The 14007-nt window shown below is 40.9% G+C and overlaps 1 protein-coding gene across 2 annotated transcripts in view; it reads left to right on the forward strand.

Annotated features, from left to right (window-relative positions):
* The window catches only part of CTTNBP2 (cortactin binding protein 2), a 163046-nt gene that overhangs the window by 112525 nt on the left and 36514 nt on the right, over window positions 1-14007 (forward strand). For both annotated transcript variants that reach the window (XM_065938735.1, XM_065938736.1), the window contains 3 exons: window positions 5140-5415; window positions 8052-8147; window positions 9343-9422. In XM_065938735.1, the coding sequence (XP_065794807.1) occupies window positions 5140-5415; window positions 8052-8147; window positions 9343-9422 (452 nt within the window). The remainder of the gene's footprint in view (window positions 1-5139; window positions 5416-8051; window positions 8148-9342; window positions 9423-14007) is intronic.

Below are 14007 nucleotides of genomic sequence, written 5' to 3' on the forward strand. Positions count from 1 at the left end.
CCAAAGATATTCAAGCTACTGTACAGTTGCCCTCATTTTGCATGTGTGCAAGGTTATGCTCAAAATTCTTCAAGGCTTCAGCAGTATGTGAACCAAGAATTTCCAGATGTATAAGCTGGATTTAGAAAAGGCAGAGGAACCAGAGACCAAATTGCCAATATCCTTTGGATCATAGAAAAAACAAGGGAATTCCTGAAAAAGCATCTATTTCTGCTTCTTGAGTATGTTAAGTCTTTGACTGTGTGGATCCCAACAGTTTTTTAAAACTTCTTAAAGAGAGGGGAGTACCAGACTCCCTTACCTGTCTGCTGAGAAACCGGTATGGAGGTCAAGAAGCATCAGTTAGAACCAGACACAGAGTAGCTGACTGGTTCAAAATTGGGAAAGGAGTACGTCAAGGCTATATATTGGTCACCCTGCTTATTTAACTTCTATTCACAGTACTGGGCTTCTCAGGCAGCACTAATGCCTGCCAATGCAAAAGACATAAGAGATAGGGGTTCAATCTCTGGAAGAGGGCATGGCAACCCATTCCAGTGTTCTTGCCTGGAGAATTCTGCAGACAGGGGAGCCTGGCAGGCTACAGTCCATGCAGTCACAAAGAGTCAGACAAAACTGAAGCACCTTAGCATGTACACATGCAGAGTACATCATGAAAAATGCTGGGCTGGATGGATCACAAGCTGGAATTGAGACTGCCAGGAGAAATATCAATAAACTCATATGCAGAGGATAGAACTCTAATGACAATGGAAGAAGGTGAAGAGGAACTAAAGGGCTTCTTGATGATGGTGAAAGAAGAGAGTGAAAAAACTGGGTTAGAACTCAACATTCAAAAAACTAAGACCATGGCATCTGGTCCTTTTGGAAGCAGTGACAAACTTTATTTTCTTGGGCTCCAAAATCACTGTAGATGGTGACTACAGTCATGAAAAGATGCTTGCTCCTTGGAAGGAAAGCTATGACAAACCTAGACAGTGTATTAAAAAGCAGAGACATCACTTTGTCCATAGAGTCAAAGCCATGGTATTCCCAAAAGTCATGTATGGATGTGAGAGTTGAACCATAAAAAAGGCTTGAGTGTCAAAAAATTTATGTTTTCCAGCTGTGGTGCTGTGGAAGACTCTTGAGAATCCCTTGCACTGCCCAGAGATCAAACCAGTCAATCCTAAAGGAAATCAGCCCTGAATATTCATTGGAAGGACTGATGCTGAAGCTGAAGCTCCAGTATTTGACCACCTGATGGGAAGTGTAGACTCATTGGAAAATACCCTCATGCTGGGAAAGTGAAAGTGAAAGTTGCTCAGTTGTGTCTGACTTTATGCAACCCTATGGACTATAGAGTCCATGAAATTCTCCAGGCCAGAATACTGGAGTGGATAGCCTTTGCCTTCTCCAGGGAATCTTCTCAACCCAGGGATCAAGCCCAGGCCAGGTCTCCCTCATTGCAGGCATATCCTTTACCAGCTGAGCCACAAGAGAAGCCTGGTGCTGGAAAAGATTGAAGGCAAACAGAGAAAGAAAGCGGTGGCAGAGGATGAGATGTTTAGATAGCATCACTGACTCAACGGACATGAGTTTGAGCCAAGTCTGGGAAATAGTTTAGGACAGAGGAGCCTGGCATGCTACAGTCCTTGGGGTCACAATGAGTCAGATAAGACTTAGCAACTGAAGAACAAGTTGGTCAGTTAATGGAAAAAGAAGAAAAGTTTAAGAATGGGATCATAAAAATAACATATTTTTAAACATTTTGTTTTAATTTAAAACACATCAAGTAATTCTCTCATCAACTTTTAGGTGCAGTTCTTCATATTAATATGGTTCACCCGATCGACGTGCCATGTATTCTTACTTGAACAGATCACATCTTTTTTTTTTTTTTTTTTAATATTATTTTATTAGTTGGAGGCCAATCACTTCACAACATTTCAGTGGGTTTTGTCATACATTGACATGAATCAGCCATAGAGTTACACGTATTCACCATCCCGATCCCCCCTCCCACCTCCCTCTCCAACCGACTCCTCAGGGTCCTCCCAGTGCACCAGGCCCGAGCACTTGACTCACGCATCCCACCTGGGCTGGTGGTCTGTTTCACCATAGATAATATACATGCTGTTCTTTCAAAACATCCCACCCTCGCGTTCTCCCCCAGAGTTCAAAAGTCTGTTCTGTACTTCTGTGTCTCTTTTTCTGTTTTGCATATAGGGTTATCGCTACCATCTATCTAAATTCCATATATATGTGTAAGTATGCTGTAATGTTCTTTATCTTTCTGGCTTACTTCATTCTGTATAATGGGCTCCAGTTTCATCCATCTCATTAGAACTGATTCAAATGAATTCTTTTTAACGACTGAGTAATATTCCATGGTGTATATGTACCACAGCTTCCTTATCCATTCATCTGCTGATGGGCATCTAGGTTGCTTCCATGTCCTGGCTATTATAAACAGTGCTGCGATGAACATTGGGGTGCACGTGTCTCTTTCAGATCTGGATACATCAGTGTGTATGCCCAGAAGTGGTATTGCTGGGTCATATGACAGTTCTATTTCCAGTTTTTTAAGAAATCGCCACACTGTTTTCCATAGTGGCTGTACTAGTTTGCATTCCCACCAACAGTGTAAGAGGGTTCCCTCTTCTCCACACCCTCTCCAGCATTTATTGCTTGTAGACTTTTGGATAGCAGCCATTCTGACTGGCATGTAATGGTACCTCATTGTGGTTTTGATTTGCATTTCTCTGATAATGAGTGATGTTGAGCATCTTTTCATGTGTTTGTTAGCCATCTGTATGTCTTCTTTGGAGAAATGTCTGTTTAGTTCTTTGGCCCATTTTTTGATTGGGTCGTTTATTTTTCTGGAATTGAGCTTCAGGAGTTGCTTGTATATTTTTGAGATTAATCCTTTGTCTGTTTCCTCATTTGCTATTATTTTCTCCCAATCTGAGGGCTGTCTTTTCACCTTACTTATAGTTTCCTTTGTTGTGCAAAAGCTTTTAATTTTCATTAGATCCCATTTGTTTATTTTTGCTTTTATTTCCAATATTCTGGGAGGTGGGTCATAGAGGACCCTGCTGAGATTTATGTCGGAGAGTGTTTTGCCTATGTTCTCCTCTAGGAGTTTTATAGTTTCTGGTCTTACATTTAGATCTTTAATCCATTTTGAGTTTATTTTTGTGTATGGTGTTAGAAAGTGTTCTAGTTTCATTCTTTTACAAGTGGTTGACCAGTTTTCCCAGCACCACTTGTTAAAGAGATTGTCTTTTTTCCATTGTATATCCTTGCCTCCTTTGTCGAAGATAAGGTGTCCATAGGTTCGTGGATTTATCTCTGGGCTTTCTATTCTGTTCCATTGATCTATATTTCTGTCTTTGTGCCAGTACCATACTGTCTTGATGACTGTGGCTTTGTAGTAGAGTCTGAAGTCAGGCAGGTTGATTCCTCCAGTTCCATTCTTCTTTCTCAAGATTACTTTGGCTATTCGAGGTTTTTTGTATTTCCATATAAATTGTGAAATTATTTGTTCTAGTTCTGTGAAAAATACCGTTGGTAGCTTGATAGGGATTGCATTGAATCTATAGATTGCTTTGGGTAGAATAGCCATTTTGACAATATTGATTCTTCCAATCCATGAACATGGTATGTTTCTCCAACTGTTTGTGTCCTCTTTGATTTCTTTCATCAGTGTTTTATAGTTTTCTATGTTTAGGTCTTTTGTTTCTTTAGGTAGATATACTCCTAAGTATTTTATTCTTTTTGTTGCAATGGTGAATGGTATTGTTTCCTTAATTTCTCTTTCTGTTTTTTCATTGTTAGTATATAGGAATGCAAGGGATTTCTGTGTGTTAATTTTATATCCTGCAACTTTACTATATTCATTGATTAGCTCTAGTAATTTTCTGGAAGAGTCTTTAGGGTTTTCTATGTAGAGGATCATGTCATCTGCAAACAGCGAGAGTTTCACTTCTTCTTTTCCTATCTGAATTCCTTTTATGTCTTTTTCTGCTCTGATTGCTGTGGCCAAAACTTCCAACAATAAAAGCTATATATGACAAACCCACAGCAGATCACATCTTTAATGTTTCATCTGTGGCTTCTAGTGTTTGAGAATTTAAACATATTTATGAAGCAAACTAATGACAATATCTGTCTCAAGACAGTTAAATTTTTTTTCTAATTTTATTTAGCCATCTCGTCCATGTCGCATTAAAAACTTTTATAGCAGCTCCTTTGTTCAGTTTAAAAAGTGTTCTGATTTTCTAGAAGTAGGAACTCATCTCTTCAGTATCTGGAATATTTAATTTACTAATTATAGCTGGTGTTCAACAGAGATGAAGATTAGGACTAAACACAAGTGGCTCTTGCATATAATTCAGTTCATGAGAACAGAGTACATGGGATGCTGTCCTCCTGGGGGAATACCTCAGTTGGTATCACAGAGAGATTGGAAGGATTATTTTAAAAGCTTCTACTGCACTGTTTGCCATTTATCAAGTACCTACTAGTTCTTGTAAGATAGTGTGTTAACAGATAATGTGTTATACAAGTAGTGTGTTAAAGCCCCTCCAAACACAAATTCATTTACTCTTGATAGCAACTCACTTGTACCTTCCTTCCGTTTGGTAGAGAAATTGGGGCATAGAGCACATAAGGCAGTTTACCAAGGACACATGGCTAGTAGAAGGTGATCCTGAGGCCAACCCCAAGGTCTGTATGAGCCTGAAGCCACTGCCTCAGCACACTGACCTATTCAGCAATAACCCCTCTTCTTCATGATGTTTTCAAGGAAGGTGAGGAGAAAGGGTAATTGAGAGTTCAGGGTCAAGAGAGGGCTCTAGTTTTCTCTGACACTTTTTGAAAGAATACAAGAATCTTGCCAAGCAAAGGAATCAGGAAGTAGAACTGGCCAAATAGACAAAGATAAAGAGCTCAAGCAACATGATTCCAAAGAAACTATGAAGAGATTGGGAGACCAAAATTTACTCCAATAAACAAATATTCATTCAGTGTTTAAAAAGGATGGCTGTCCTTTGCTTTGTTTTCAAAATGTTTATATCTGTTTCTTTTTTGTGTAAAATTTTTGCTGGTTTACTTCCTATCAGGATTTCTTTTCCCTATTTTTTTTTCTTCCAACAGATGCTCTTAAAATACCCTTAAGGATTTCAGTGGGTGAGATTGAACCAGGCAACTACGGTGCCGATGACTTTGAATGTGAAAACACAATATGTGCTTTAAATATTCGCAAACAGACATCATGGGATGATTTTTCAAAAGCAGTGAGTCAAGCTCTGACAAACCATTTCCAAGCAATCTCTTCTGATGGATGGTGGAGCCTGGAAGACATGACGTTTAATAGCACCACCGACTCCAGCATTGGCCTCAGTGCAAGCAGTGTGCGATCCATCACGTTAGGTATCAGCAGTCCTGCAATGAAGGGAAAGTTAAATTTCTGGGTTTATTTATGTTTATGGGCTCCCTAACCTGATTCATAGTTCACTGATTAAATACATTCAAAGCTCACTTGTGGCGGCTGCTGGCGCTGAAAACCTTGAGTGTTCATAATGCCGCCATTATATAATGTTGCCTGTTGGTATAAAAATGCTTTTACACCTCAAATAATACCTAGAGAGTGACGAACATGAAAGCCCTTGATGAGGCTTTGTGATTGCACTTGCTGTTTTGATGCATGCAAGAAACAAAACACATTGCAGCTGCTTGCTAATGCACAAGCTCTGAACACAGCTCCAAGTGTGTACTTGGACTGCACCAGAGATGCCGTAGAGCATGAACACCTTACCTTCAGACGAGAGTCCTAATAAAGCCGAGAGTTAGAAGGAGCACTTTAATGAAGATGTAGTCAAGGCTCCCACTTGGGAGGAGTCGGGGTGATAACTGGTTGTTTCTGTTTGGTGGGACTCCGAAGAGCTTAAAAAGATAAGATTTGCCTTCTGGAGCATAATGTATGTACTATAAAGGTTAGGTGTCCTGGTCAGTCTCTTTCCTGTTGAGCTAGGAGATCTGACGTCTATGGGGAACCTCCTGTGTGTCACGGCTGTGCTGGGAGCTATATTTATATACAAACCTCACTGAGTCTTTACAGCAGGCTCATTTACAGATAACTGGTTACAAGATAACTTGCCTGAGGCCACACAGCTAAGGAACAAAGCAGTCAATTCTCAAATCCCAGTCTGTCTGATAGGAAAGTCTGTGTATTTTCAATAGCACCATGTTGCAAAAGAAGAGTCAAGATTGAGGAAAGGGCAAGTTTCAGCATGTGATTAATGTATCAGCTTATATTAGAAAGTGTTTCATTCTGTTCAGGCATATACCCTAAATCACTTTGAAAACAAATATATCCACTCATTTTTGAAGCAGATTATTCACAACTTAATTTTATGGATTGTTATGATCTTAAAATGATTATTGCAGAATTATTATATCATTTTAGAAGTACACTTAGAAAAGAAGTCAAATGATTCTCAGGACCTCATTTGCCCACAGGTGCAGTGTTATTTAAAGTGTGGGTCTTGGGAAAAAAAATAAATAAAGTGTGGGTCTGCCCAGGAATCTGTGGTTCTTCTGACTTCCAGTAAGTCAGCACAGCCCTGCTTTGAAGGAAAAGGCCCTCCATCATCAACCCTCATCCATCTCATCCGGAAACTGGGGGAAGGCAGGTGGTTGTTCACCACTGTCAGATCCATGTACTTCTGTGAGCAGTGGGTGCAAAGGCCAGTCTGTTCTGGTGTTCATTCTTGTCCAGTTGTGGGGCACCCAAGTAGCATTTCATATCTAAAAAATCATTGAGTTCTGTGGGTTAGGTCTATAGTTTGGTACCTGGCTGTGGCCACTTGATGATTGGTGATTACAGGTATACCTCAGGGATACTGCAGGCTCAGTTCCAGACCACAGCAATAAAAGTTTCCCAGTATAAATCAAGTCACATGTATTTTTTGGTTTCTCAGTGCAGATAAAAATTACTTACAATGTACTGCAGTTTATTAAGTGTATAGTAGCAATGTCTAAAAAACTAAACATACTGAATTAAAAACTTTTGCTAAGAAGTGCTTGCCATCATCTGAACCTTCAGCAAGTTATAATCTTTTTGCAAGAGTAACATCAAAGATCACTGATCACAGATCACCATAACATATATAATAAGAGTGAAAACATTTGAAATATTGTGAGAATTGCCAAAAATGTGACACAGGCACAAAATGAGCAAATGGGCTGTTGGAAAAATGGCACTGAGAGACTTGATCCATGCAAGGTCAAGAACCTTCAGTTTGTAAATAACAATATCTGTGATATGCAAAATAGCAAAGCACAGGAAAAGGAGATATGCCTTCATAACACTGTTACTATGTATGTATACAAGAAACTTTACTGCATCAACAACCTAAGCTGGATTAAACAGACCAAGGGCAACAGAGAAACAGTGAGTTATAGGTGAGCTATACACATTTTGGGGGGGCGTACTGAGGATAGGCATTTAGAAATTGATCTATGGAAGGAAGGGATGAACATAAGTGCTTATGACTGCTCCTTCCCCAGAATGGACACTTAAAAGCAGGGTTCTTTTTTCTGAGCAAGAGTGAGCAGAGAGTCCAGACTGTGAAAGGTTTGATTTATTCTGAGCCCCTGAAGTTGCCTGTGAATCCAAAAATGTGTTGGAAGGGGTGTCAGGGGCCAGATCATAAAGGATCTCTTGCCTCATTCAAAGTGCTCCAGCTTTGTGAATCAGGCACTGGAAGAACCATGGAAGGGTGTCATTTCCTTTGTTCTTAAAAACTACACCTGGACATATTGTTTATATTTGCATTCTCCAGATTTTGTTCAGTCCCTATAGCTTGAAGGCCTCCCACTGACTATCAGTGAAAATTATGCTGGGGAGTTAACCCTTTGTGTGACTCTTCCCATAGTCTGTGTCTCTGACAGTCCAAGCTCTGAAGTCCTTTAGGGTCTCACACAGGAGAGTGTACACTGAGTCTTATAAGAAGAACTCCTTTTAAGCATCTCTTGACATTTCCTTTTACCTTTTTTTGAACTAGGAACTGTGCCGTGGTCAGCAGGTCAGAGCTTCGCCCAGTCCCCGTGGGACTTTGTGAGAACGAATAAAGCAGAGCAGGTCACTGTGCTTCTGTCAGGTAAGGATATTCCAAACTAAAGTGAGAGTTTGCATCATGAGCGTTTCATGATTCATGATTTTGTCCTGTGTCCCCAAGCCATGCGTGCGTGACTCCCACTGCTGAGTAGTTAGACTTTTTTTGAGATATTTGATTAAGGAGAAGAAAAATCAAAAGCCATGTTTCTGACACCTGTGATGATGTCTGTTCTGATCATTGATTGCTGCAACTCTGATTGCATTTCTCATTAGGAAAAAGCTGACCTGCTGATAAGAGAGTGACAGATACCATGTTAAGAGAATTGTCTTACTGCTGTCAAGTGCAGCGTATGACGAATGTGATTATTATGGTACAAGCTAATCTTCAGTGAGCATCTGCTGTGTGCTTAATCCTGTTGTTTACAGTCGGTGACAAGTCTAAGTTCCTCTAATCCTTACAACAGCCTAGTTAAGATAGGTATCTCTGTTTACCCTCATTTTATGTATAAGGAAATTGAGGCTCAGAGAGATTGATGTTCTTATCTGAGTGTGTGCAGCTAGCGAGTAGTATATAGGAATTCTCAGTTTCCCAGCCCTTAATGCTAAAAGGCTACTGATTTTATTGTATATTTCCCAGGATTGGGAATGGAGCTTTTAAAAATTCAGTTTCAGCTAATAAAGTTTTATTTTATTGTTAGACTTAAGTTTTTTTTAAAAAAAAAGCCTGAGACCTTTCCAGAAAATTCCTTCAGGCTTGGACGCCATGTTGAGAGAGTGGCAGAACACAGAAGGGGGTGGAAGCGGGAGTCAGAATTTGGGAACGCACCTGTACATTGATGCTGGCAAAGCTAAAACTTCTGAGGATTGGTATTACACATGGCTTATAAGCAGTGAAATATTGAATCCAGCAATCAGAGAAGATACAAGCTACAGTGTTGGAACCTGGATCTGAAGGCCCTGGTCGTGATTGACAGGGGGTGGGTGGGCTCCCCCTGGGGAAGATCAGGCCAGCTGAGGAGCTCTTGGGAGCCGTGGCAGGGGCTATTTCTCAGCCAGTCCAAGGTGTCACAGCATTTTCACGACGGTAAAGCCACACTGGTTCCTCTTGGCCGCATGTCCGCTCTGCCTACAGACGTCGGTACCCATCTCGTACCTTACATTCAGCTCTGTTAGGTTTTGATCATTCTGACTGCTGACATGAAGAGCCCACCTTCCTCCTGTGTGTTTCCTCCTCTCAGGGCCTCAGGAGGGCTGCCTCAGTAGTGTGACCTACGCGTCTATGATCCCTCTTCAGATGCTGCAGAACTACCTCAGACTGGTAGGTGGACCTGCCAGGTGGAGTCTTCCGCTCCCGGCCCCACTGTGGATTAGCTGGTTGCTCAGTTTTACGCTGAGAGCCGTGTGAGCGCCCCCTCCCCCTGTGCTCTGACCTCATGACCTTTCCAGGGCCCCCTCCCTGGAAAACTGCTGTTATCTTGCCTGGAAATTGCTGGTACCCAGAGACCGCCTGTGACCTGCCAACCATTGTAATTTGGGCAAGAGGAGGCTGTCTTTTCCTAACAAGGACTTGGCATCAAGTAATTGCTCATTAATATGGAAGACAATGACTATAGTTATCAAGATGCCTGGCTGTGAACTTTGCCTGGCTGTAAACCCTACTCAATTTAAAATTGAGTAAATATGCTAGCGTTAGTTATTATATTGGTTTGCCACTTCAACAGAAGCAGTTATAACTTGGACAGTACAGAAGTTTATTTTCTCAAACACAGAAGTCCCAGCATATGTGAGGGACCCAGGGAGGCAAAAGGTACAGGGTCTCAGAGCCCCAGTTCTGTCTGTTTCCCAAGCTCCTCACCCTTGGGTGTCATGTGTGGGCTTGGTCAGACGGTCACGACTCCTGCTCCCGGGGTCCAGCCTGAGGGAGGAGAGCCGGGAGGGCAAGTCCCTGCCTCTCAGAGAAGCTGCACACACCCTTCCTGCCCAAGAAATTAAGCACATGTTCACACCTAGCTGGGAGTGTGGACTTGCTGGGCAACCAGGCATTCAGCTAAAACTGAGTAGTTCTGTTATTAAAAGGAAGAAGGAGGATATGATTATCAGGAAAGAATAGCAAATTCTAGATACAAAATGGATAGATTTCATGCTTTGCATTTTGTTCATTATTTATTATGTGCCAGGCAGTATGAGGTAGCCAACACTGTCCATTTTATAGATGAGGAACCTGAAGAAGCAGAGAGGTAAGAACATGCTCAAGTCCATGGGCCACTTACCACAAGCCAGGGAGTGATAAAGCCAGGATTATGCAAGTCCCTGACACACACGTATGTCTCTGCATGTGAGATACATCTCAAACTAATATTGAAGGTGTAAAACATTGAACCATCATCTTGCCTTAATTTGGAAAGCTTGAAAAAAAAAAAAAAAGAATGGCTTTGAATCTGACCCTTTACACAGTCGTTTCCATTAACTGAATTCATGTCTTTGATCCTGATGGAAAGAAGTTTTTAAAATCCTTCCATTGTTCTAGCTAGGTTTACCACTGGGCTTGACCTTTCTAAAAGCAGCATATAAACATTCAAAGCCTTCACAATTTAGGAGACACAGTGTCTTCTAAATCTGATACTTTCTCCACCCACTCCACCCCTTGCCCCTCTCTCTATTTTTTTTTTTTTTTTTTTTTTTTTTTGCTATTTGCTCCTCTCTCTGTGAAGGATCAAAGAAAGCCTGAGGGTTACATAGAAACAGGAAGGAGAGCTGTCTTATTCCTTTGCTTCAGTGAAGGTTAAAGTTGTGTGGCCAACTGGATTTCAGGAAAGTCTAGACTCTCAGTAAAATCAGTGGGTAAAATCAGGGCTTTTCAATCACCTGCTGAGATGGTAAAATGACTAGAAATGTGATGCAACCAGATTACAACTGTACATTAGTCTTGACTGACTAGCTCAGTCAAATGGAATTTCTGCTAGTCATACTGCATGCATGCTAAGTCACTTCAGTTGTGTCCGATTCTTTGCAACTCTTTGGACTGTAGCCCACCAGGTTCCTCTGTCCATGGAATTTTCCAGGCAAGAATATTGGAGTGGGTTGCCATGATCCTCTAGGGGATCTTCCTGACCAAGGGATTGAACCCACATCTCTTTATGTCTCCTTGCATTGGCAGCCAGGTTGTTGTGTTTTGTTTTTTTGTTTGTTTTTTTTAACCACTAGCGCCAGCTGGGAAGCCCTTAGTCACATTATATATGGAGTATTTCAAGTACATTTATGTGTGTGCCTCCTAAGGCAGAAGACATAGTTTAACTCCTGATGGCCAACAAACTAGAGACTAAATTTACACAGCTATTAGGTTTGCTCTCAATTTAATGAGTATACATGAAGAGTTTTTTATTCTTAACAATTAACCCTTGGATGAAGATAACAAAATTTACCTTTGATATAAACAGTCACTTTAAAATTTAAAGCGACCCTGGTGGCTCAGTTGGTAGAGAATCTGCCTGCCAATGCAGGAGATATGTGGGTTCGATCCCTGGGTTGGGAAGATCCTCTGGAGAAAGAAATGGCAACTGACTTCAGTATTCCTGCCTGGAAAATCCCATGGACAGAGGAGCCTGGCGGGCTACAGTCCATGAGGTCACAAAAGAGTTGGACACGACTTAGCAACTAAACAACAACAGGCAAGGATAACAAACACATAGCCATTGTGACTGTTTCTCCTTCTATGTGTGCATGCCAAGTCACTTCAGTTGTGTCCAACTCTGTGTGACCCCATGGACTGCAGCCTGCCAGGCTCCCCTGTCCATGGGATTCTCCAGGCAAAAATACTGGAGTGGGTTGCTGGGTCCTCCTCCATTATTCTTCTATAAAAGATTATAAACCCTTTATGGAGATTGACCATCTGTGATGCATTCTTATATCCTGTGTAGTTATTTAATTCAGTTGTTTGACAGTTATTTGTTGAGAGGCTCCTAAATGCAGGCAGTGTTTTAGAAACTTAGGATATAGCTATGTATAAGCTGCATTCCCTGACCTCATGAAGCTTACACTGTAGTCAAGGTGGGGCAGATAAAAAGCAGATGGATAAATACATCTGTAATGTGATATCTAGTACTAATTATAAGTGTAAAGAGAAATAGAGCAGATAAGGAGGTAAAGAGCTAATGAAAGGGGTGGCAGGAAGAGCTTTTGAAGGAAGTTATTAGGAGAGATCTTTCCATAATGATGCATAGACAGAAAACTAGATGAAGCTGAGGTAGAAGCCTTGAGGAGAGTATCTGAAGCAGAAAGAACAGCTGGTACAGATGTGTCTAGACTGGCCGTGAGGTTTGAGAGATGATCAGAAGCCAGATCATGCAGGACCGAGGCAGGGACTTTGAATTTTATTCCAGTTATGATAGGAAGCCACTGGTAGGATTTGAGCTAGAATGACATACACCACAATAACTGAAATGTTGACAATCTATACAGTAGACATGGAAACCTAGTAATACCTGAGTTTTGAGTATTTATTTTAGGCATACCTTGTTTTATTGCACTTTGTAGATACTGCTTTATTTTCATTTTTTTTTTTACAACAAATTGAAGGTTTGTTGGCAGTCCTGTGTAAAGCAAGTCTGTTGGTGCCATTTTCCCACCAGCATTTGCTCATTTCCTGTTTCTTATGGTAATTCTCCCAATATTTCAAATTTTTTTCATTATTATGTTTGTCATGGTGATCTGTGATCAATGATCTTTGATATTACTACCAATACTACTGGCTGAAGGCCCAGATGATGGTTAGCATTTTTTAGCAATAAAGTATTTTTTAATTGGGCTTCCCAGGTGGCACAGTGGATTAGGATATGCACATTGTTTTTTAAACATTTAATAGACTACAGTATGGTGTAAACATAAACATAAATATTATATTCACTGAAAAAGTCATGTGACTGGCTTTATTAAAATACTTTATTGCAGTGGTCTGGAACCAGACCAGCATGCCTGTATATGCCAAGCTTTGTTATAAGTATATAGATTGTTCCCTTTAATCATTCTATGGGACAACTACTTATACCAGTTACTCTCATTTTAAAGGTGAATAGACCAAGACTATTTGCTCAAGATCCTCAGGGAGAAAGTGGAAGCGCCTAAGGAATTGAACCTAGGCTGTCTTCCATTGTTATGCATGTTATCAGAGTTTATACTAGTTATTAATCTATTGGTTAAGACATAGTCGTAGTAAACAGTTTTCAGTGTATGTGTGTGTGTGTGCTTAGGTTTCCAAGGTGGCGCTAGTGGTAAAGAACACAGGTGTCAGTACAAGTAGACGTAAGAAACACGTCTTCCATTCCTGGGTCAGAAAGATCCCCTGGAGAAGGAAATGGCAACCCACTCCCATATTCTTGCCCAGAGAATCCCATGGACAGAGGGGCCTGAAGGGCTACAGTCCATAGAGTCTCAAAGAGTCGGACGTGATTGAAGCAACTTAGCACGCATGCACATCACCTGGTTGTGTTCTACTCTTTGAGACCCCGTGGACTGAAGCCCACCAGGCTTTTCTGTCCATGGGATGTTTTTCTAGGCAAGAATAGTGGAGTAGGTTGCCATTTCCTCCTGCAGGGGATCTTCCTTACCCAGGGATTGAACTCACGTCTCCTGCATTGGCAGGTGGATTCTTTACAGCTGATCCACATGAGAAGCACAATATGTGTAAATGGGGTCAATAAAATGCATGTATTAAAGCCCTCATGCAGAAAACCAAATGGAGTGAAACCTTTAAACCAGACTTTTTTTGTTTAAAAGATGTTAATTTTAAATACTGTTCTTTCGCTGAATAGTTCAATAATGCAAGTGCATTTTAAGTCTCCATCCTTGAGTTAATAAGGAGGCATTTAACTTAATTGAGTTTGAATCACTAATAACTTATTATAATA

The sequence above is a fragment of the Muntiacus reevesi genome, chromosome 6 (assembly GCF_963930625.1).
Source record: "Muntiacus reevesi chromosome 6, mMunRee1.1, whole genome shotgun sequence".
Classification (NCBI taxonomy): Eukaryota; Metazoa; Chordata; class Mammalia; order Artiodactyla; family Cervidae; genus Muntiacus; species Muntiacus reevesi.